Source organism: Ranitomeya variabilis, chromosome 2 (genome assembly GCF_051348905.1).
Source record: "Ranitomeya variabilis isolate aRanVar5 chromosome 2, aRanVar5.hap1, whole genome shotgun sequence".
In the NCBI taxonomy this organism is placed as follows: domain Eukaryota; kingdom Metazoa; phylum Chordata; class Amphibia; order Anura; family Dendrobatidae; genus Ranitomeya; species Ranitomeya variabilis.
In genome coordinates this window covers 245,553,050-245,578,725 of record NC_135233.1, presented here as the reverse complement: position 1 = coordinate 245,578,725, position 25,676 = coordinate 245,553,050, and the positions used below count along the sequence as shown (strand labels likewise).

Genomic DNA, 25,676 nt, shown 5'->3' with positions numbered 1-25,676 from the left:
AGTCTGGTATTGGAAGAATATAAAAAGGTCGGGTTATAGAATAGTACGGGTAGCCATTTTGCGGCCTGACAATTGATGCAGTTCATAAAGCAGCAGAGTTCAGGTCATGACACTTCAGATTGCCTCATTTTAGGACGAGAACGTAGATTGGAAAGTGAACCCGAGACCATGTAAAGGGGTAACTCCTGGCCCAATATATTTACTGCAACCACATGATCTTAAATCTCGATATATCTCTTTAATAGGTTCATTGGAATGTATTAGAATCAAGCAATTCCATGGAGAAGGTTGAAATTTGTCATATTTAATAAGAAAACGGCTCATGGTGTCCTTAATTAGGAGGCTCCCGGTGTAGCTGACATATTTTATAAGGCCACCGGTAAATGAGACGTCCGAGATGTCACAGAGCAGATGGGTCTGACCTATTAGCTTGGAGACGTGACACGAGATGGGTCTTGGCAGACGTCACCCGCGGTAGGACTGCATGGGGACAGACAGATAGATGACAGGGGTCCTTCCATGTGGATGTAATGGCTTCCTGCAGACTCTTACTCTATCCGCCGTGTAACGTAGAGATGAATATGATGTTGTCTTGATCTTGAATCTTGTAATCCAGTTCACCCTGCGGATATGATGGGGAAACACACGTGAGGCAAGACACATCTTTTACATAGGAGATCTGCACTATAACCTCCACATGGGTTTCCAAAGCCATATAGAGACGCCAGTAGCCAGCATTCCATAGACCCTGAATGGCATATATATCTGCATGGTTATCCTGAATGATGATCCGTATGGGCACTGTTAAGACTGCCAAAGGGTTTTCCGATGACATGTTCTTATAACAGTCCTAAAACTTGTAGGATGAATTCACGCTGGATTTGCACAGGTAGAATCTATTGCAGATTAAAAGGCAAGCGTGACAATTTTACAGATCTGTTCGGATTTCTACTAATTTTAATGCACAAGGGTTGAAATCCACAGGACAATGACTACATTTAATGCCTGGAATGTGAAAACTAACTCACAACAAAAGCTGTCACTCAGGAATCTGTGACCCAGCTTTCATGTGACCTATTAACATGTGGTAGTGGAAAACAACTGAGAGCAACGTTTAGGCCGGAGCTACATTGACTGAAACACAGGTCATGAGACCAAAGATCGCATATGCCACTGCTATTTCGCAGCAGAATACAGGTGGATGGGGTGGCATTGCAATCCACAAGGAGCAGCGACAATCGTGTTGCAAAAAATCTGACTTTTTGTGGCTTTCCTGTTAAGGTACCTTGCAGGTCACCATGTGACACCATTCAGAGGCGGCATATGGGATATGTGGAAGTGTGACCTATGTCACAGCCAAGTCACACTCTAGCTGTAGTCCAAATATACGTTTCCATTGGGGGCCTCCATATATTTATAGGGATATCCCCATATCAGTAAGTGATGACCTATCACTAGGCTCCGGGTAAGAAATATTTCGGCAAGAATATGTTATTAGTGATGAGCGAACGTGCTCGGATAAGGTGTTATCTGAGCATGCTCGGGTGCTAACCAAGTGTCTTTGGCGTGCTCAGATAATATGTTCGAGTTCCTGAAACTACATGCCTCGCGGCTGTTTGACAGCAGCAACACATGCAGGGTTTGTCTAACAGCCGTGAGACATGCAGCTGCGGGGACAAAACATGCTTTTCGAGCACGCCGAAAACACTCGAATAACATTTTATCTGAGCACATTAGCTCATCAACACTTATTATCTATCGATGGGATAAGTTATAACTTCTAGATCGGTGGGATAACACAGCTGAGACCTCAAATCACCAGCTTGAACAGAGCAGTAGTGCGAATGTTCAACCACAGCTCCGTATTCTCTAAGGGACTGCCGGAGATCACCAAGTGCCCCCTTAACGTATTTTACTGTGCACAAGGGGCAATGTCCCCGACACCTGCTGCAGCTGAGCAAAAAAGAACTGACTGGGACAAAACACCGAGGCCCCCATGTTCATTAGTGATGGCATACCCTAGCGATATGCTACTACTTACCAAGATGGGAATACCCCTTTAACCTTTGTCAGATCCCTGAAACCATTACAACCCAATACGGTTTCCAGGTTACACGACCCCATTAAATAGGTTTGCAAACGCTCCCAACAACAAGAAAAGACAAAAGAAAAAAATCCGCTATAAAATAAAAGTGACCTAAAATCAGATTAATAAAACTACTCTCCGTCCTATTCAGCACATAGTTCATAAAGCGGACTAATTAAACAGGTTGGCACTCCACCCACAGAGCGACCATTTTGTTAATGGGGCTTGTTTTCAGGGGCGGGGAAGTGAAACCCCCTCATTGTGTGTCCTTCTTATGTCGCTCACAATGTAAGTCAATGGGTGGCCTTCCTGCCCTTGACATACACTGTAACCCAGAGGGAGAAAAGCAGGCTGGGATGCTTGTACTGTCCCGCCCGCTGCCAGGCCGCACGGGAGCTTGGCGACTTATTCTGCATTCATTACAATAAATGCGTAATTTGCTTTAATGAAGCAAATGAGTGCCGAGCCCAATGTGGCTTTACCGTGCAGCCTGGAGACCACTGCTACATCCTTACCATCAGCTCCCAGTCAGCATCGTTAACCAGAACCAGGATACCCGGCCGCCTGCAAGGAAACAATCACAGTGAATACATGGTGAAGGACCAGGCATTTTAAGATGGTGAAAATATATCAATCAGTGGAGGGTGTATGGCCTAAAATTCTACAGATCAATATCGAAGAGCATACAACACAACAGCGGTAATAGGAAGTTTTACAAATTCTCTGAGGTGTACCACTATGACTATGTAAGTGCTTAAGCCCACTCATTATGCTGTGGGGGTCCAGGACTTAGATCGATCAAAAATTTATGGCCAATTCTAGAGATAAGCCTTCATTTATAAGACCTAAAAAAAAAACCTCTTCAACCTCTTAGTGCACCTTGATATACAGGAACATTCCCAATCACTGTGCACTTGTACAGAGCAGGCTCAGCTGCTGCACCCGCTCCACACTGGGCAGGCGCAGCAGCTGAGCCTGCGCCACCCTGGGCAGGTGCAGCAGCTGAGCCTGCGCCACACTGGGCAGGTGCTAGCAGTATTGCTCAAACAGCCGCAATTGAAGCTAATTCCAAATTACTGCTGATTAACCATTTTGATGCCACTGTCAATGGCATTTAGATGGTCCAGATGCTGGTGTGCACATTCACTGGCACCCCTTTTTCCAAATTAAAAAAAGCATTTTATTATCGTTATGTTCAAAAAAGTTCGATCTATGAAAATATAAAATTAACCAAAACAATCTGAAAAGCTAGAATTTGTCGCTTTTTTGGTAGCCGCACATCACAAAATTAAAAAAAAAAAAAATCAATAAAAGGCGATTGAAACGTCATACATACAAGTTTGGTACTGCCGTAATCGTGTTTGTCAGGAGAATAACGTTATCAGCTAAATTTTACAATACAATGGACGTCGTAAAAATGAAACCCCCCAAAAATTGGAGGAATTGCACGTTTTCTTTTTTTGCCATTCACCGCACTTGAGTTTTTCTGTTTTCCAGTATATCGTACGGGAAAGTGATGTCAATCAAAACTACAACTTGTTCTGCAAAAATGAAGAAACAAGATGTGAACTGAAGAATAAAAAAAGCTACGGCTCTTTGAAAAAAGGCGCAGAAATGAAAAATGGACTGGTCCAGAAGGGGTTAACCCTAAAATTCCTCTACATAGTACAGGGAGCTGTATAACAGGGGTCCTCGGATGGCAGAGGAGCTTTAATATCAGATATTCTTGGAGTGCAGTGTAAAGCTCCCATCATACAGCCCCCCATAGCTCAGCTTCCAGTGCCCCTGTGAATGAGACGTGTTGCGGTCAGTTGTTGATAATCCCACTTTAGAGGTGTATTTTGGTGAATATGAGGCTTGTGTGTGCAGCCTGCGAGCTGTCCGTCATACTCACACTGTGTCCCCCTGAATAAATAGCTCAGGGCGTTCTTTCAGCAAATTCTCTTTTATCCAAACGAGCAAGAGCCTGATGTCCCCTGACAGGAAACAGAAGACGGTTACATGGCAGACACTGCCGCGTGAACACAGACCTCATACTGAAAGGCGATAAGAAAAGAAGGAGAGAGAGAAAAAAGAAGAAAAAAAAAAAAAGATTTGGGCCGTTGATGTATAACATGCACACAGGGGTTATGGGGGTACCATGTAGTGCATTTCTGAGCACCACTGACTGTCCTAGTGACATGTTCCCTGCCACTTGGGGAATTTGGGGGTTTTTGTGGAGTCCCTCCCCAACCACCTACCCGGTGACCATCTCATTTCCTCTCCCGTGACACTTGCTTTTTCCTTCACTCTTCCACTTACTTCATGCTGGAATTTCTAAATCATTGAAAAGTTGCCCCTATACAGTAGATGCTGGCTAACGGCTAATCTCCCAGCCCCCCATACATACGCAGGCTTAGCAAGTGTTTTCAATGGTAGAGAGTGGCATCAACTTACCTTCTATGGGGAACAAAGGATCGGGCGTGTTAAAAGTCCAACATGCCCTGTCCTTTCTTTCCCCAACATCTCCTCCACTACTCATGTACATTAAATAGTTGACCAGTAGTAAAAAGATTTTCCCGGCATCCAGTCTGATCCTCCGTGGAAACCAAAGTAATTTTTGGTTCTGCAACCGGCATCCTGGGCACCTCTTGCGCTTACTAGACCCTGCCACATGACGTTGCAGGGTCTCGTAAGCACAAGAGGCGCTCACAATGCCAGGCCAAGAATGCCAGACTCAGATATGAAGACTGCCCTGGTCGTGCTGCCGAGGACTGGCTGGATGCCGGACTGGGGGCGAGCTCAAATCCATCGACCGGAATCCGCAACTTTCACCTAATGTGTATGGCCACCATAAAGTACATGTGAACTCCTTACTTTCGGACATTATAGCACCATTTCTCTTTATGCTTACGGTTGCTAGCTTCCATTTGAATAACGATTTAAAGGGACACTGCACCCAATGCTTTATGCGTTATCTTCCATTTGCGGTCTACATGAGTGCAATCTAATGTTCACTGTTATCAGTCAAGTCAAAAGAAGCGCATCTGTACTGATGTAATGCCATTATCAGTGATATCACACCAGGAAACAGAAAGTGAAGAGACCATTGAGCCCCGAGAATTTTGAGGATAAATAAATTACAATTTCATTCCCCCCCCCCCCAATAGGATGCCCTCTGCTTTAAGATTACCAACAATATTCTCAAGGACCCATCTGGAAACAAGAGTCAGGGTCCATTACAAAGGACGGGTGGGAAGTACCGCATCCAAAGTGGGGTGGGGTGGAGACCTGCTGGCAGAAACCAATTTATTGAGGTGTAATATATACCGTAGTTTCACACATGGTTCATATGTCATGGATCAGTGCATCAGCAGAATTGCCATCCACCCCCTTGCCCCAGCTTTCCCAATATGGTGCATTGGACATGATGCCCGCTGTGGGGAGGATGGAAAGCTGTATGTATGATGGAGAGCGGCGCTGGTCACTGCAGGGTCAGGCGCAGGGATAGGAAGGATCGTTTATCAGCCTGACTTAGAAGGGTCAGAGGGTTCTGCATGGTTCCCACCCGCCCACATTCCCGGTCCAGGGATGCTATTGTATAGACGGGTTACCATGGAGAGCCCAGCATCACTGTGCTTCTCCCATTGTTCCCAGTCTGGGAAGGGGCCATTGCCTCCGTCTAATAAGTAACCACAAAGCTATTACCCTGGCATAGTACAGTACAGCTCCATCCAGTCACACAATGGACTTTTCCTTTACAAAAAATAAAATAAAGGACAGTATATCTTCTTCTGGGAAAGGTGGATGACAACCTAAATGGCCGCCATTACAGCATATTTCATATATAGTCAGTGTTATGGTGATCTGCCGCTCAGGAAAATAAGAAAGTTGGGTCAGTAAAACTAGCCCCTAAATATAATGATAGGCCAGGTATGGTTACTGTTTTGCCACAATTTTTGGGTGCAGTCACCTTGTATTATGTGTCACAAGGCAAATTTCCAATTCAGCTATTATAGTAATGTTGCGTGATGTCATCATCAGTGACATCATCACACCAGGAACAGAAAGTGAGAAAAATATATATAATTATTTAATTTTTGAGAGAATTGTTTTTGTCTCTGTCGGTTCAGTTTTGCCCCCAGACCTAAGTTGTCAGACAAGACTCCGAATCCCTGGGTGGGATCGATAGAAATATAATAGGGCGGCAAAAAAACTTCACAGATGTGTTGACTCTTTGTTTAATTAACCAGAAAGTGGTCCTTTTGAAAAAGCAATTTCGCACAGGGGGCTCCGAGCTGAGCAAACAGTGCCGGTCAGTTAGCAGGAGGGGGGCCAGAGGAACAGCTGGCATCAGCTTCCATGTGAACTGCATCCTAATCAGTTTAAATGGCTCACACCAGAGTCCACCCCCGCATTATGCAGCATCCTGACAATAAATTCCACAGAGGTGGGCGAGAGAGATCACCCGGCTTCTGACAGCTTTCTCCCGGATGGTCCTCTATGCAGCCTCCATCATCATGGCTTCCAAATAAACATTCTCATGGAGAGGCTGACATCAGAGCGCTAGCTTGCATCACTCGTCACATGCCACCCTGCCCGTCTCCGCCTCGTGATCCATATTGTGTTTACCCTATGTTAAAAAAACAACAACAAAAAACGCCGGACTGGGCATCTAAGTGGGTGATGTCAGAAATGAAAGCGCCTTATATACAAGCCCCCAACAATTATCATGGCGATTCGCACAGTGGTTACTCACAAGGATCGGGTCGGGTGGGTAGGGTCACGTGGTGCCGTTTGATTCCCTGGAACAGCAGCTCTGCGCCACCTCTGAAATAAGATAATAAAAACATGAGATATGCTGACATGGTGAGCAAGGAAGAGGAGGGGGGTGTCACACAACAGAGCCAGCCGCAGACAAAGGCTTCCCCGCAGGCTCCCGCAGGACACGGGCCCAGGATTAGCATTTCTATGTCAGACTCTCTAGGGCTCAAATGAAAAGTGAAACAAGTTTGGTTTGTGAGGAGGAAGAAAGTGGCATGGTGGTACTGTTTTATGCACGCGGAGAGCGATGCAATGTTTTAAGCTAAATATCTGGAAAAATTATATATCTACCATAAAAATTGAGTCCCGACATATCGATTGCACACAATGAGGAATGACGTGAACCATATTCACAAAATTATATATATATATATATATATATATATATATATATATATATATATATATAATGTCCACTGCAACACTCAGCAGCGAAAAAGGTTTAAAAGACACAAAAAAAAAATCTAAGGTTTCCTATCACTTGTCCTCGCAGATTGCTAGACATGCGCCAACTTCACCAGGAGACGCCGCTGTCCCCCATGCTCCAAGGAAAATCACTCACTACATTGGAGAAGGCCTACTATACTTCATATAGAAAAGCCGGAGACACCATCACGTGTTTCTCAACACAAGCAATGAATAGCCAGGTCTTTCACCAGGAAGGAACAACCACGGGAAGGGCAGCATCCAAGAAAGGAAAACCACCTATGCCAAAACATGGTATCCATTCACAGACAGCTGTTTCGGGGTATTTGCCCCTCACTGCGTTAAGAAACACATGATGGTGTCCCCGCGGTGTTGCATGTTTTGATCTCCCCGAGGTCATTCATCCTTATGTTTATACTATACTTCATAGGCATTTCCATTGCAAGAGAGGAGACGACAGAGCAATTCCAAGTACAGAAGGAGAGGGCTGGTAGGCAACTTTTTGCCCCTGTCGATCAGGAAGTTACCGAACAGTTTAGGAAATGATCTATCCATGCCGACAACACCACAACCTTTTATCACGTACAAAATCTGTCAGGTTAAACTTTGGCCAATATCATCAGGTTCTTAAATACAGGCATTTGGGGCTAACAATACATTTTTTGTAATTGGGTCTCATTAAATATTTTGCACCATTTCGCTTTCACAGGCTTTATGTTTCCCTGCACATTCAACATTAATGTGGTCTGTGGTCGTGAATCAGCTGAGGAGCTCAGAAAAAAGACAAAAGTTACAATCTCCCCGTCATTCAATTTGAATGAGCTCACTGATTGATTCCCCATTAACTCATTTTGCAGTCAGAACTAGACAATGCAATGCAGAGAATATAAAAAGTATGATGCACGTTTTTGTATTAAACCTAATAGCAAAAATGATTTTTTTTTTGTCCCCAAAACAGGCATTAAAAATAAAACCCCAAAACGTGGACAACATCTTAAATTTCCCAGAGAAAAGTGCTATATGAATGTAATCCACACTGTTAAAGAAGTTTATCCTTATAACAGTCCCTACTTGTAAGGACTCTTAGGCTAGGTTCACATTGCGTTATTGGGTGATCGCTAACGGACAGCGTTGCATGGCGAAAATGTCCCAATTAACGCCGTCCAACGGGTCCGTTAGCGCACAAATTGACAGCAATGTTGTTTCTGCCTGAAGCGCATCGCTAGCGCGTGCCTTTTTCGGCTCGCGCTAGCGATGTGCCGTTCTTTTGTGGCGCGCCTCGGACGCCCCTTGCAGCATCCGCGGCGCGCCCGAGGTCTGTTCCCTTGCTCTCGCAGATCGGGGATCTGCGAGAGCGGGGACGTTAACGCAACCCCTAAACGAGACCCCTACAAATACATTGCGTTAGCGCAATCCGCTAGCGCTAAACGGATTGCCCTAACGCAATGTGAACCTAGCCTTACAGATGTCTGCAATAATTGGTCTAATATCGGATAGCAAAGCATGGACTTGCCGCAAATCTCCTGACCCGAGCGTGACAGCTACATATATTCCTATGAAGCTGCCATTCTTGGGTCAGGAGATGTGCGGCCAGTTTGTACATTGCCATCTGACATCGGACCACTTTTCACGGACATCTGAAAGAGCCCTTAGAAGGGTTTCCCTGAGATCTGCTGTAGTCTGTGGGGTAACCTAGCAGGATTTTACCTGCAGCATCATCACAACAGTGGAAATAAAAGGGGTTGTCCCATTTAGGACATTGATAGGCCAAACCATGTCTGATAGATGGAGGTCTCACTCCAGTGACCTGTGCACATCAGAAAGAGAGGTGGCTTCGTATGTACAGCTCTCTCCATTCATTTCTGTAAGAGCTTTGAAAATTGCATGCTGGACAGTTTCTCTTGCTTCCCAACAATGATACTCACAAATGTGATTTATGGCAAAGTCTGTGGATACACCAAAAATGTGTCCCCTATAAGGATTTCACAGTGTCCATTCACAGGACAGGAGAGGTCCTCCAGAGCGAGAGGCATCCTTTGTAAACTCTATAAGAGATGAGGACGCTGAACAGAGAGACCTTTCTTTTAAAGTGGTAGTAGTGGTATGACTGTCTAGGAGCAAGATACCTTTTTTTTGCAGTGATCCAACGTACCAGTCATGAGAAATTGTGTGCAAAAGCCATATGCAAATGAGTCTGGAAGTGCAATTGGGTCGTGATCTTGCATCAGTATTGGTCATTTAAAGTGCATTAACATGCCCCGCCCCCAGTGAACTGTCAGCATGATTTGCATATGGCTTCAACGCTAGATTTTTCATGACTGAAAGAGAAAAAAAAAATTTTTTTATTAGGAAACAAGCACCTATCAGTGATACCATTACTTCCATACATTACAAATGTACTGACTGGTTCCCTTTAACTCAGAATTCACTAACATGATGAAGGTCAGACCACACCACACCTTATAGACAGATGGGATGTAATTCTTTGAATATGGGTTTTATGCATATATCTTGAGCTATAAACATGGATAATTATTAAATAACCTAAGCATATGTAAATCAGCTGAAATAACTATGGCCACGTTCAGTATTTGGAAGCCAAAATCAGGAGAGGAACAATCAGAGGAAAAGTATAATAGAAACACGTCACCACTTCTGTATTTATCACCCACTCCTGGTTTTGGCTTATAAATCCTGATGTAACATACTGACCAAATACTGAATGTGGCCTAATGGAGAAAATGACCTGACAACCAGTTCCCACTAGAGAAAGCCGTCAATATCAGATCAGTGGGGGTCCAACATCAGGCACTCCCACCGTTTTGTTGTCATCTACATACCTGTGTATAATGGTCTCTTGCAGAGTTAAGAGAATTTTTGAAAATTCGGATCGGATTACGATCGGTAGCGAATATTGAATTTGCAATATTCGCCAAAAGTCAATGGGAGTTGGAATGACCGAGTATATTCAGACCCGATCTGCAAACATAAATTCGGCACGAATATGGCAAATTCAGATTTGGCTTTCATTTCCGAACAAATTGGCTCATCTCTAGCTATTGATCTTACCCAACACAATATCAGGATATAACACCTGTTTAATTTCTTCTTGTTTGTTGTAGAGATCTCATCGTGTCTGGCCAGCTTAGCTAGACTCCTATCAGTTGGAGCCCCTTAACTTGTGGGGTCTGGGTCCAAAGCCTCCATTACCGCACTGATCGCAGGTGGTGGGGGTCCCAAGCTTTAGGTTACACCTTAAAGGGGTTTGTCCAGGCTTGACACATAAATCTGCAGTCACTGTCGGAGTGGAATTGTGACAAGGTGCGTTGTGCACACTGTCAGGATTCTCCGGGATTACCTGTGCAAGACAGCAGTCATGTGAGCTCATGTATGACATGACATGTATGACGTATCCTGCTGGCCTCAATGCACGTCTACAGAGAGGCCGATCAAGTGTAGTCAGTACGGCTCAGCCAGCTGGCACGGGCAACACTGGGGAATCCTGACAGTGCACCTCATGCTTCACAAGGCTGCAGGCACAGAGGTCAGGACAACCCCTGGAACACATGTATATTGATTGGTTTTTATTTAAAATGGCTTAGTTTTTACATTGGCACACAACTTCTTTAAAAAGGGGGTTCCGACACCTCTTAATCACTGGAGCCCCGCCACTTTCGGGTGCCATCTCAGATCGGTGCAGCCCTGTCCCCCAACTTGTTCCTTAAACCACGGATGGCGTCAGGAAGGAGGGTTGCAGATTTTGGACGGGGATGACCAGCATGGAAATAGGGGCTGTTTACATTACTGTATATCTCACAGAGAGCCGCCGCAGAGTATGGCGGACACAGGAGGCAGCAGGACCCGCCACATAACAATAATCGGCCGATTCCATCACTTACCCGAACTCCAGCTGCACACACATGGGCGCCGCCATCTTGCTCTCGCCACCGGAAGTGTCCGGCCTCCAGCACCGGAAGTGCTCGCACCCCGGCGGTTGGCATGGTGACGGGAAGCTGGTGTGGCGGGAGCTGCTCCTTATGAGTTATTCATCGCTCGCTCACCTAGCCCCGTGCATTATTCATGGCGTGGGGTGATATGGATGTCCTGTGCGGCTGCTCTCAGGTTTAACCGCCCTGATTATTCCTTTTCTTTACTGTTTTCTCCACAAGCTCAAATTGTTAACAGTTTTTGATTGTTGCTTTAGTTATTAGCGGAGAAAGCTGGGTGAGGGCCAAAGTGGCCCATAATACTGCTCTTAAAGGCACAGGCGCACCCAACTTTCTCAGACTCCTGAGAGGTGAACCTGCTTTTCCTGGGTAATACCCACAGGGGATGTGCAAGACAAAATAATATTATGGCTTTAGCGCCTCCTCTGTCTACAGGCCGTGTCTGGTAATGCAGCTCGGCCTCAATCACTGCAGCACCAAACATAAGTCCTAGAAGACACCGGAGGTATCTAATCCTGCCCACCCAATAAGGTGCTGTTCTGTCATGGAGGTGCCAGCGGTTTCATACAGCCACCACCCGCCTCTTATAGTATCGACGCCATCTCTGATTTCTGTCGTTTAACCACGTTATTTCGGGCCATCATGGCAGCATAGCAAGTCACTGATAGTTTACCATGGGGTGGTATAAAGACCTGTTGAAAACCCCCACGGTCTTTCCCATGGCAAAAAAATAGATCTCAATATTCCAAAAATAAAGAAATGGTAGAATTGCTGTTTTTTGCCCCCCAACAACAACAAATAATGGAAAAAAAGATCAGAAAGTCATATGGATCCCAAAATGTCATCAATAAAAACTAGAGCGCGTGCCGCAAACTACCCAAAACAAAATACAGTTCTTGGAAGGCGAGGAGGAGAGTAAAGAGGGGCGCACTGGGACTCTCATGTAGACGTGCTCTCATTTAAGTAAATGGAGCCAAGCTGCAATACCACATACAGCCTGTGGGCAAGAGTGGAGCTGTTCTCATTAAAAAAAAACCCAAAACAAACTATAAGCCATGGGATAAGGGATCCCCGATTCAGAGAAAATTGCTGAAAGGAAATTGTGAAAAGAAAGCAAAAGAGCAATAGGGTGAAGATAATGCCTTTCACTAATTACTGAGGAGACCTGTGAGCCTAGGGATGGCAGCCAGGAATGAGAGGAATGCCATACAATGACTGCACTTTGCATTACAACAGACTTGCTGATCCCTTCCTGAGACAATACCATCATTAGTGAACAAATGGGTGCGGGAGAATGACCCCAGACCTGCCCCCTGCACCTGCTGCTCACTTCGGGGTTCAGTGTGACAATTGGGGACACACAGCACAGTACACTCCAGGCTTATGGAAATGGGGTTTAATATCCAATGCTGCTTCATTGCCTTATCAAGATCTGCGCTTGGTGTCTGTGCATGAGAAAACATTTCCTGTTCTCACTCCTGATGATACAATATAAAAGGGTCTGCAATAAAGTATCAGTATAAAAGAGGGTCTGCTATAACGTATCAGTATAAAAGAGGGTCTGCAATAACATATCAGTATAAAAGAAGGTCTGCAATAAAGTATCAGCAGTCAGAGCAGGATCAGATCAGGGCGCCCTAAGCAAATGGCCAAAAATATCCCACCTACCTGAATCACTGCCCCCAGAAGTAATAGTCCCCCCCCCCTCCTATATTAGAGGCTGCTGCCTGTCAAACACAACAATATCGCTATCCAGGACGCTGCAACGTCACGGATCGCTATCGTTATAGAGTCGCCTAGTGTGAAGGTACCTTTATTAATCCCAATTGATAGATTTAAGTGACATGGGCAAATATAGTTAAAGGGATTATCACCCATCTACGGGGCAGGTGATAAATGGTGCTGGACTCACTGCTGGGACCCTACTGGTCACGGCTCCATTCATCATCTACTGGGCAGTGGTCATATAAGCACCCTAGTGCTCCTATGGGAGTGAATAGAGCGGTGGTAACACATGTACACTAGTGCTCCTATAGGAGTGAATAGAGCGGTAGTCACACATGCACTAGTGCTCCTATAGGAGTAGAGCGGTGGTCACACATGCACTAGTGCTCCTATAGGGGGTGAATAGAGCGGTGGTCACACATGCACCCTAGTGCTCCCATAGGGGGTGAATAGAGTGGTGGTCACACATGCACACTAGTCCTCCTATAGGAGTGAATAGAGCGGTGATCACAAGCACTAGTGCTCCTATAGGGGTGAATAGAGCGGTGGTCGCACATGTACACTAGTGCTCCTATAGGAGTGAATAGAGCGGTGGTCGCACATGTACACTAGTGCTCCTATAGGAGTGAATAGAGCAGTAGTCACACATGCACTAGTGCTCCTATAGGAGTGAGCAGAGCGGTGGTCACACATGCACTAGTGCTCCTATAGGGGTGAATAGAGCGATGGTCACATGCACACTAGCCCTCCTATAGGAGTGAATAGAGCAGTGGTCACACACATGCACACTAGTGCTCCTATAGGGGGTGAATATGGCCGGTGGTCACACATGTGCACTAGTGCTCCTATAGGGGGTGAATAGGGCGGTGGTCATACATGTGCACTAGTGCTCCTATAGGAGTGAATAGAGCGGTAGTCACACCAGCACTAGTGCTCCTATAGGAGTGAGCAGAGCGGTGGTCACACATGCACTAGTGCTCCTATAGGGGGTGAATAGAGCGGTGGTCACATGCACTAGTGCTCCTATAGGGGTGAATAGAGCAGTGGTCACACACATGCACACTAGTGCTCCTATAGGGGGTGAATAGGGCGGTGGTCACACGTGCACTAGTGCTCCTATAGGAGTGAATAAAGCGGTCACACATGCACACAACGGAACGGTGGTGGGTCCCAACAGTCAACCAACATAGCCACCAAAAACAAAGCTCTTTCATGACTTGTTACCCCGCTCTCTTGCACTTTTGACCAGCAAACCAGTCTATTAGTGGATTTCCAGTTCTGGAGTTGGATTGCCTCTGGCAGCCATATTGGCCATAGCTGTAATTATTGGATAGAAAGAGGCGACACAGGAGCATACGTTACACCACACCATTTTCTGGAAGGAAAGTCTCGTGCCGGCTTGCACTGATGCCAATTTTCCATTCTATACACCTGCCTGAAACACTACATGGAAACAGTCAAAGGCTATGTGCACGCGTTGCGGATTTGGCTGCGGATCCGTAGCAGTTTTCCATGCCATGTACAATACCATGTAAACCTATGGAAAACAAAATCTGCAGTGCACATGTTGCGGAAAATTCCACGCGGAAACGCTGCGGTTTACTTTCCGCAGCATGTCAATTTTTTGTGCGGATTCCGTAGCGTTTTACACCTGCTCCTCAATAGGAATCCGCAGGGGAAATCCAAACAAAATCTGCACTAAATCCGCAACGTGTGCACATAGCCAAAAATACAAAACATCACTGGCGATACAGCGCCAACTAATCCATTTTTTGTTGTTGTGTGCACGGCGCTGTATAGAACAGTGCCAGGAGTTGGTAGGCAATATGTGAGATTTTGGGCATGTGGCCATAAGGGAAATGGGGCAAAAAAAAAAGAAAAGGCGCCCGCTTATTCTGCATAAAGCGCAGGGCTGTCCTGGAACAGCTGTTTGCATCCTGTGCAGTGAAAGCATTTAATAAAACGGCAGACAATGGGGTACTGGAATAGAGGAGGACCCCACGGCCGGGGTGACAATGGAGGCCTGCCCGCAGTAGCTTTGTTTGATCCGCAGCCTCTCAGCATAAGGAGTGAGGGGGTCAGTAAAAGTGAGAGGCCTTTTTCAGCCACTCCAGTGTATTCATGTGGTAATTGGGTGTCAAGCAGAGATCAGTGAGTCTCTCTGCCCGGGTTAAACTGCAGAAAAGAAAGAAAGAGTGAGCTGAAGCGATGGAGGCTGTGAATACCATCACAACCTGCAGGAAACTCCAGGCCTCCCCCCATACCGGGCACTTGTGTTCCGGCTGAGGGAGGAGAAAAAAGTGGGGGCCCAAGGCATTCTTATTCAGGCAACCATTGAAAAGGCCACAACAATGCAGGAGAAGCCCTTGACAATACACCCCCTGCTCGGCCTTCAATGCTCCGCTCTAAACAGCCATTTAACCTTCCAAAAAGACTGAAAGTGACACTAAAGCAGCAAACCAGGCTTTATCCCACCTCTCCCTCCCCTGGACCCTCACTGGGGCTGGAGGCCATTTGCACGGCTAAAGACAGGTTCCCCCCCAAAATGTGTTCTGAGCATTAAGAAAGCAGTGCACCCCCTGACTCGAAATAAGCCATAAACACCTATAAGGCCCATAAGCAATATAAAGGGGTATTCCCATTACACCTACAGCTCTGGCAAAAATTAAGAGACCACTGCAAAATGTTCAGTTTGTCTTGATTTCTCTCTTTATAGGTATATTTTTGAGTAAAATGTAAATTGTGCTTTTGTTCTATAAACTACTGACAACATGTCTCCGAAGTTCCAAGCAATACATTTTGTATTTATTTTCTGAAAATGAGAAAAGGTCAAAATAACAAAAATTGCATTGCTTGCCGGCCTCAAATAATGCAAAAAAAACAAATTCATAAATCATTTTTAAACAACAATACTAATGTTTTAACTCAGGGAGAGTTCAGAAATCAATATTTTGTGGAATAACCATGATTTTTAAGCACAGCTTTCATGCGTCTTGGCATGCTTTCCACCAGTCTTTCTCACTGCTCCTGGCACAAAAATTTAAGCAGTTCTTCTTTGTGTGGTGGCTTCTGACTATCCATCATCCTCTTGATTAAATACCAGAGGTTTTTATTGGGGTTCAGGTCTGGAGATTGGGCTGGCCATGACAGGGATTTGATGTGGTGGTCCTTCATCCACACCTTGATTGACCTAGCTGTGTGCCATGGCGCATTGTCCTGCTGGAAAAACCAGTCCTTATAGTTGGGGAACATTGCCTGAGCAGAAGGAATGAACGTTTTTTCCAGGATAACCTTGCATGCGGCTTGATCCAGACGTCCTTCGCAAAGAACAACCTGCCCAAGTCCAGCCTGGCTGAAGCAACCCCAGATCATCACCTGGTCATCTAATGGTGTGATGGAGACCTGGAGCGGTGTACAAGCCACGGTGTCTTGCACCCACTGTGAAATTTCGTGGAGGATCGGTGATGATCTGGGGATGCTTCAGCAAGGCGGGAATTGGGCAGGTTGTTCTTTGCGAAGGACATCTGGATCAAGCCGCATACAAGGTTATCCTGGAAAAACAGTTGATTGCTTGTTCGGAGACATGTCTGTAGTTTATAGAATAAAAGAGCAATTTACATTTTACTCAAAAATATACCTCTAAAGAAAAAAATCAGACAAACGGAAAATTTTCCTGTGGTCTCAATTTTTGCCAGAGCTGTATATCACCAAGAAACTATAGGAGAGTTCAGCGCAAATAGGGTCTTAGGCTAGTTTCACACTAGCGTTAACTGCATTACGTCGCAAATCCGTTTTTTGCCGAAAAAACGGATGCGTCAAAAAAAGGGAAAAACGTATGCAACGCATACAGCATTTCGACGGATGTCGCAAATCCGCTAAACGTTTCCGTCGAAAATACTGGATGCGTTGCATACGTTGCATCCGTTTTTACCATCCGTTGCATCCGTTTTTACGACGGATCCGTTTTTAAAATGGGAGGCTCCCAAATTTGATTGGCTACTGGAAAATATGGAAAACTATATAGTTACTGTTTTTACAGCCCATCTTTGAAGGTTTTAGTTTTGTGACAGCGATGGAAGGTGTTCTTGTGAGGATTGCTAGTTTGGTTACCGACGTTATCTTTGAGACGAATCGCCTGGATATCATAGTGCGGGAGAAGGAGGCGGCAGCGGAAAGACGTAGGATGCTTCTGCAGCAACGGAGACGACTGTGGATTCATCCGATTAATGAACTACGGATGATGATAAAGGGATCCAAACCCTAACCCTACCCCTAACCTCACACCTAACCGTTTAATGAACATTTTCTGACAGAGTGCCACTATAATCAGTGTACTATAAGTACTATAACTACGTGGTTATACGTGGCACTGAAAAATCGTGGCATTTACGTGAAATACGTGGCACTTAAATACGTGGAACTTATGTACGTGGCACTTATGTACGTGGCACTTAAGTACGTGCCACGTATATACGTGGCCATATATGTGGGGTTGAAGGCCCAGGCCAGGTTTATATAGATTTGGGGGTGTCTGGCCAATTGGCAACAAAATCCAGCTTCTGAGCATGCTCAGTGTAAAAAAACGTATTGCAGCGCTGCATTGCATCGTACGACGTGTCCCGACGCATCCGTCGCTCATAGGCTTCCATTATAGCCAACGACGCATGCCGCAGGATGCGTCGCGACACGTTTTTTAGGCGGAGACAAAAAACGCTACAAGCAACGTTTTTTGCCGACGACGTATCGCCAAATTTCGACGCATCCGTCGTACGACGTACACGACGTATGCCAATCCGTCGCCAATACAAGTCTATGGGGAAAAAACGCATCCAGCAAAAACTTTTGCTGGATGCGTTTTTTCGAAAAAAAGACGTTTTGAGACGGAATGCAGTTAACGCTAGTGTGAAAGTAGCCTTATCCGAGAAATACGGTTAGTTTAGCACTCAGATTATACTCTCCTGTTCAATCTGTTAAAGACGCATATAATGTAGATAATCAGCTGCAGCGGATCCACGGGTCAGCAAGCGACCATCAGACATCAGACAGTCAAGGGAGTTAGTGGACAATATTCCTCGCTGCCGACAGAATGGAGACGTATATCCCAGTATGGTAAAGTAAGGTGGTGGTTTATTTCTACGCGTTTCTACAACTTGTGTTTTTTCTTGAAGAAGTTATATACTTTGAAACGCGTAGAAATAAACCACCACCTTATTTTACCATACTGGGATATACGTCTCCATTCTGTCGGCAGCGAGGAATATTGTCCACTAACTCCCTTTACAGTCTCATTACACATATATGGCATACCCAACAGTGGTCCCTTGACCCCCTGCTCACCATTTCACAGCTGACAAGAGATGGCTGAATGGTCCTCTCCATTGAAATCAATGGTGGTAACAAAAGCAGCAGTGTCAGATATCCATTGACTTCTATGGGGATGACGGCAGCTGTGAATCTGCTAACAGGAACCCCAGGGCAGCCGTCCGGTGAAGACCCTGACCTAGCAGCTTTGTTTACAGAGGTGGAACATTTGATTCTTACAGGGGGATTATCCCACAAACAATGTCACCTATGGTAGGTGATGTTTTATCACTCGCTGTCTGACTGCTGGGAAACCTATCAGTCTCAGGAACGGAGGTCCCAAAACCAGTAATAATCTTTTTATTTATATAGCACCAACATATTCCACAGCGCTTTACATACATCATTGCTGTCCCCGATGGGGCTCACAATCTACATTCCCTATCAGTATGTCTTTGGAATGTGGGAGGAAACCGGAGAACCCGGAGGGAACCCAAGCAAACACGGGGAGAACATACAAGCTCCTTGCAGATGTTGTCCTTGGTGGGATTTGAACCCAGGACTCCAGCGCTGCAGTGCTAACCACTGAGCCACCGTGCTGCCCCAGTATGAATGTATGATCACTGCTCTATTTATTTGCACGGGAGCAGCGGTGTGCATGCGTGACAAGGAATGCGCATGCTCACTAGTGTGGTAGGTGGGGTTTTCGACGATTAAGGAATGACCCCTTTAAGACACGTCAATAGAAGCTGGGATAAAACTGATCAGTGGGGGACTCATGGGAACTTCAATAATCAGACAAGAAAAGTTTTGGTCCCATCAATGAAGTAGTTGCTATATACAGTCATTGAATAGCAGGTTAATACCATAAATGATGTGAACCCTTAAGTGACTAGTTTAAAAGCCTGCCCCAACCCTCAATTTGGCAAGTACAGAGTATGATTACCCACCTAGGCTAGCCATGGCTGCCACTTCCCACAACATGCAAACGCTATCCCTTTGTTAAAAGGGTTTTATACAAGACTGGATAAAAGTTTTTAGTCTCTAGAAACAGCGCCACTTTTGTCCATAGTGGGTATTGCAGATCTTTTCCATTCACTTTAATTGAGCCCAATTGCAGACCCATTGAGTTTGGTGTTTTGTTTTGTTTTTTTAACTCCTTTAACAAGGGTTTTCAGATTTTACTTAAGAGGAAATAAAAAGTAAATTTAGATGAGTTGCATACATAAAAGGTAAGAAACGCGACATCCAATGAATATTCTGTAGTTTCCATCTCCTGTCACCTGCAGAATGAGAGTACAGACAGCACAGACCTATGACAGCCCCCAGTGGCCACTGTGAGTAATACAGGAATAATAATACTCCAGAACAAAACTTTAGTGATAGAAAAAAAAAAAAAAAAGGAAAGCACTAATTGGCATATTTTTTTTTTATTGCACATGAAAAATCTTTTGTCATACAGTGTATGTAACACAGTTTGTGTTGACAGACTACAATGGGGGAAGGGGAACAACTTTGGGGGGCATTTACAGTATCTGATTGCGTAGTATCCAGGGGTGGTTATGATGATGGGTGCCATATTTAAGAAGGCGATTGCTTCTGGGGCTTGTTACCAACTTTCCGAGGGTCCTGAATGGTATACGTGTGTGTAGTCACATCACCTACTTCTGGATTGCATGACGACCTCTGTTGTGACTGCACTGTCAGTATATATATATATATATATTATTGTATAGTCCATACAGATCTGTATACCTGGACCTACCTGATTATAGAGACACTTTCTGATATGTTACATACAATACATGGATATGGAACAGAGTGCGAGCTGGTGACTGGCAATGTACACAGGACCGTGATCCCCAACCTGGGGCCATTTAGCTGTTGGCCATTAGGGCATGCTGGGAGTTGTAGTTTTGCCACAGTCGGATAGTCACAGGTTGGGGACAATTACAATATATCAGTCACCAAATCAGGAAACAGTCAGTTTAACCCCTGTGTGGTCACTGCATTCCCTAAATGAATATTAGTTCCCCCAATATATTATATACATTATTTCCCTGGTTAATATATCCAAAATGTCATTAACCCCTTGTGCACTCAAACCCCCAAAAATAAATAAGAACTGCTAATTTAAAACGTCAAAATTTCAGGCATTTCTAAGATAAATCTGCATCCTGGAAAAGCTGGGTAAAGGCCAATATGGCTGCCACGGACCCAACATTCAGCTTTCCTTTTCTAGACTGTGGGGAATATAACTAGGCGTGGAAAACAAGGTGGGAACTACCGTGTGTGATGTAATAGCGGCCATATCAGTTGTCAGTCAGCTTTGCCAGGAAGGCACCTTGACAAAAGTAGGAGGGAATAGTCAGGTATACTCACTACTTTACAAAGTAGAAAATACTCCCATCATCCAAACAGCAGCCCAATAGCAGCAAAACATTTGCAGGAAGGGGGAGATGATGACACAAATCAATGGGCCCCTTACTCTGGGGCCCCAGATCAAATGCATCGGCTAGTGGCACAGGGCAATCCCCCGAGCCATAGGGCAACCCCCCGAGCCACAAATGGAAAAGGGCAACCCCCAGAGCCACAAATGGAAAAGGGCAACCCCCAGAGCCACGAATGGAAAAGGGCAACCCCCAGAGCCACAAATGGAAAAGGGCAACCCCCAGAGCCACAAATGGAAAAGGGCAACCCCCAGAGCCACAAATGGAAAAGGGCAACCCCCAGAGCCACAAATGGAAAAGGGCAACCCCCAGAGCCACAAATGGAAAAGAGCAACCCCTAGAGCCACAAATGGGAAAGAGCAACCCCCAGAGCCACAAATGGAAAAGAGCAACCCCCAGAGCCATAGGGAACTCCCCGGAGCCATGAATGACAACAGCAGGCAAGGAGAGGAGGGGATGGGAGAAAGTTACATGCAGGGTATAGGGAGAAAGGTGGGGAACGGGGACCATGAGACCCAAGTTTCCTGTTTGGATGCCATGTACATGCAGTCCTGGAGCAGTCACAGATGTGCTGCTGAGATCATGACTCCGGCGTTCACGAGGCTTCAGAATAAATAAAATGATATGACGAAACACAAAAAAAACCCACCATCCTCCACAACCAGAGCCCTGCTATTATGCATTTGCCTGGACGCAGGAATCCGATTGGTTGCCACAGATGTCAACGGTTCTTGGCTACGATAATTCGGTATGACATGGACGACATCATTTTGCATAGTTTAACATTTTCTAAATAATGCAGTCTACAGCCTTGTATACAAGTGACCGATATTATAGGATTCCATGTCCAAAGCTTATAAATGGGGGGAGCAGACACCGGCATCTCCATCCAGCACAATCCTATCATTCAGGAATTGAAGGGGCCACAGCTAGTGATCCCCTACCTGTGTTACCTACTAAATGGTAGTGCCTTTAAAGTGCCGTTTGGGCATCTGAGTAGCCCATCTGATATAATGAACCGCTAAGAGCTGCAGAACAAAGATGGGACGTGCGCTAAATGCAACGCTGGGTCATAGGACCAAGTACCCCATCAGATCAGACAGAAGGGTTCCATCTGTGCAAATCCCCTCTAAAGAAGGGGGTCCTGCAATCGATCAAAGGGGATGAAATCAACCAGGTCTGGGCATGCCCCCCAAAGTACCAGCCACCAGGTGGGTCCCTTCTGTATAACATGCTGTACACTGTGTAATCCGTTTCTAGCAGCAGATACATGGAGACAGATTAAAAGAAGCTGGGGCGGGTCCATCTCAACGCAAAGCGGGTCCCTGTTCCGCCCAATGGGAAGTGGGTCTTTGTTTTCCAGTCTAGCAAAGCTCATACATGCAGAACAGAGGCAGGATTTGAATTCAGGGCCAGCAAAACATTGGACAAGAGCAAGAACAATAAAAGGGCAGGCAGTTCCGGCCCCTGTTGTGCTGGAAGAATGCCGATGAGTAACAACTGCTCATTGATAAAAACAAAGATAGATGGCAATTTACAGAGCATAAAATCAGTACAGTTTCTGGACATAATAAACTGGTATAGGTACCAAAAGCAATTTTACCTTTTACCATGCTTTTCTACAGGTTTTGGGTGAAAGGACAGGTATATCTTAAAAGTCATGAAATTTCCTTGGATGGACTTAATGAGAAAACAAAAAACCCGTTAAGGTTTGGGCTGTCACCTCTCTATATGAAAAGATAATGGCCGCCCCCATTAAGAACGCTGTTACTAAAGTATTGTGGAGCTCAGATATAGAATCCATGCACTGGGAAAGGTAATAGTGGCAAATAATGCAAAGGAATTAGTGACTGCATGGAAATCATCTCACGGGAAGGCTTAAAAATGCTCGAGAGGAGCATGAGAAAAGCAGTTTTAAATAATAAAACCTGGATTAAGATGTAAAATAATGCCACCCAGGGGCTTTACGGGTTGGATCGGGGGCACTGCCAGCACGGACGCTGCTCGGGAGGTGGTTAGAAGTCTACGTTATGGCTTGATATTCTGCTGCCAAGGAAAACATTGATGGCAGAGGTATATACAGATACACGGCCATCGACCCCACCCCAGGACACAATACAGCAGACGGCGTGAAGAGCAGTGAGGTCCTGAACGGAGAGAAGTATCAGGTGTCGGTCCGGATCTATGTACAAGCTCACAGCTTCATCTTTTCTTTTCCAATATGGAGTCCCGATTACTTTTCCCCCCTGCAGATCACAGTATTGTCTAACAGAAGAACATATATTCCCTTCGTCTTTTCCGGAGTGTTTGAGAGATGAACCACGATCTGGACTGATTAACACTTTCCAGACAGGCTAAAAAAAAATAAATTAAGTTTAAAACACAAAGGTCCCTTTAAACAAGGGTGGTCCGCACCCTGTATCCCTCACATGCCGCCTTGATTTTCTGCAATACTTTGGTATGTGAATAGAATATCTGGCGATGTAAAAATAAAATAAAAAATAAAATAAAAAAATATCCGGTCTGCTCCATGGACCAGCCTGGGTCACACGATCAGGACCAAAGCGGAAAAAAAAAAAAAAGTAAAAAATGCATTTGGGGGGGAAATGGAGGCTACAGCTTCAGCTTTCCTGATTGGATCTTTTGATAGGTATCAGCGTCCAAGCGGATGTATTTTCCTTGCTGGGAATCCAGGACGTACAAGGCGTCTTTCACCATGCTGGGATTAAAGCCTTCTTTCCTCATGTCTGTCTTTTGGAATTTATATGTTCCTGTGCAGACAGTAAGTGGGATAATAAGTGTTAGTTGCAGCTTTTTTTTATTATTATTATTTCCTGCAAAGAAATAATATCAATGAAAGAGACTGAACCCCGATGATTTCATTAGGCACCTCACACTTTATTGCTCTTAGTCCAGGAAGGGGGGAGATGAGAACATGGATGGGGAACCGTATAATCTACTGTGGGACAATGGCGACATCTGCTGGCTGATAGGGGGAACTACAACATCTAATTTACTGGTGAAAAAAAAATGTATTCTGGTTAGTAAGCAGTCTTCTGTTACAGAAAGCTACATGTGGTACAGAAAGCAACACAGTCATTTTAGTTTTCTGAACTCATCCACAAAACCAGTCAGATTGGTGTATGGGGGCCTCCCGACTTTTGGTGTCTGGAAGCACATTCCTCTCCTTTCCTTACTCAGAACACGTGCAGACATGGCCGAGCGAGCGTGCTTGTGTAATGGGGATTGAGAGAGACACTGCTATTTGATGTGTATTAGCCACCTTAAAGAGTTAGTCTGGACAACCCTTAACCCCTTCATGACCTTGCCGTTTTTTGCAATTCTGACCAGTGTCCCTTTATGAGGTAATAACTCAGGAACGCTTCAACGGATCCTAGCGATTCTGAGATTGTTTTTTCGTGACATATTGGGCTTCATGTTAGTGGTAAATTTAGGTCGATAATTTCTGAGTTTATTTGTAAAAAAAAATGGAAATTTGGCTAAAATTTTGAAAATTTCGCAATTTTCACATTTTGAATTTTTATTCTGCTAAACCAGAGAGTTATGTGACACAAAATAGTTAATAAATAACATTTCCCACATGTCTACTTTACATCAGCACAATTTTGGAAACAAATTTTTTTTTTGCTAGGAAGTTATAAGGGTTAAAATTTGACCAGTGATTTCTCATTTTTACAACAAAATTTACAAAACCATTTTTTTTAGGGACCACCTCACATTTGAAGTCAGTTTGAGGGTTCTATATGGCTGAAAATACCCAAAAGTGACACCATTCTAAAAACTGCACCCCTCAAGGTGCTCAAAACCACATTCAAGAAGTTTATTAACCCTTCAGGTGTTTCACAGCAGCAGAAGCAACATGGAAGTAAAAAATGAACATTTAACTTTTTAGTCACAAAAATTATCTTTTAGCAACAATTTTTTATTTTCCCAAGGGTAAAAGGAGAAACTGGACCACGGACGTTGTTGTCCAATTTGTCCTGAGTACGCTGATACCTCATATGTGGGGGTAAACCACTGTTTGGGCGCACGGCAGGGCTCGGAAGGGAAGGAGCGCCATTTGACTTTTTGAATGAAAAATTGGCTCCAATCTTTAGCGGACACTATGTCGCGTTTGGAGAGCCCCCGTGTGCCTAAACATTGGAGCTCCCCCACAAGTGACCACATTTTGGAAACTAGACCCCCCAAGGAACTTATCTAGAAGCATAGTGAGCACTTTAAACCCCCAGGTGCTTCACAAATTGATCCGTAAAAATGAAAAAGTACTTTTTTTTTTTCACAAAAAATAGGGATTTTTGTGTGTACTCACCGTAAAATCCTTTTCTCCGAGCCACTCATTGGGTGACACAGGACCATGGGTTATGCTGCTGTCACTAGGAAGCTGACACTAAGCTGAGACAAAAAAAGGTTAGCTCCTCCCCTGCAGTATACACCCTCGTACTGGCTTCCAGACACCCAGTTCAGTGCAAAAGCAGTAGGATAGAAACAATATAACCAGTAACATTAGAATATAACATGTCAAACAAACAGTCAAGAACAAAGAACAAGATCACGAGCCGAAAAAGGCTACCAGGGTGGGTGCTGTGTCCCCCAATGAGTGGCTCGGAGAAAAGGATTTTACGGTGAGTACACACAAAAATCCCTATTTCTCCTTCGCCTCATTGGGGGACACAGGACCATGGGACGTCCCAAAGCAGTCCCTGGGAGGGAAACAATACAACCAAAAAACCTCCATGTACCAACTGACTACAGGTGCGCAACGGCCGCCTGCAGGATACGCCTGCCAAGGGCCGCGTCCGCAGAGGAGTGGATGTGGACATTGTAATGCTTTGTGAAGGTATGCAGGCTAGACCACGTTGCGGCCTTGCAAACCTGCTCCGCTGTTGCCTGGTGCCGGATGGCCCAGGAAGCACCCAT

General features: G+C 45.0%; 2 protein-coding genes across 4 annotated transcripts in view; both read right to left on the bottom strand.

Moving 5' to 3' along the window:
- Positions 1–283: 283 nt before the first annotated feature.
- On the bottom strand, positions 284–11,372 carry URM1 (ubiquitin related modifier 1). Of its 2 annotated transcripts, XM_077284397.1 has the most exons (5): positions 11,215–11,369; positions 6,825–6,895; positions 3,981–4,062; positions 2,602–2,650; positions 284–622 (listed from the first exon to the last, which is right to left on the bottom strand). In XM_077284397.1, the coding sequence occupies exons 1-5, from the start codon at positions 11,247–11,249 to the stop codon at positions 554–556; spliced, it is 306 nt and encodes a 101-aa protein (XP_077140512.1). In that variant the 5' UTR covers positions 11,250–11,369; the 3' UTR covers positions 284–553. The 2 variants fall into 2 exon arrangements, with proteins under 2 accessions (XP_077140512.1, XP_077140513.1); XM_077284398.1 differs by lacking the exons at positions 284–622; positions 2,602–2,650 and having other exon boundaries at positions 3,977–4,062; positions 11,215–11,372.
- Positions 11,373–18,633: 7,261 nt separating this feature from the next.
- SLC27A4 (solute carrier family 27 member 4) overlaps positions 18,634–25,676 on the bottom strand; it is a 33,045-nt gene continuing 26,002 nt past the window's right edge. The window contains exon 13 of one of the 2 annotated variants that reach the window (XM_077284395.1): positions 18,634–23,509. In XM_077284395.1, the coding sequence (XP_077140510.1) occupies positions 23,352–23,509 (158 nt within the window). In that variant the 3' untranslated portion in view covers positions 18,634–23,351. Of the gene's footprint in view, positions 23,510–23,622; positions 23,755–25,676 lie in introns of those variants that run through there. The other variant, XM_077284396.1, reaches the window with a different exon arrangement.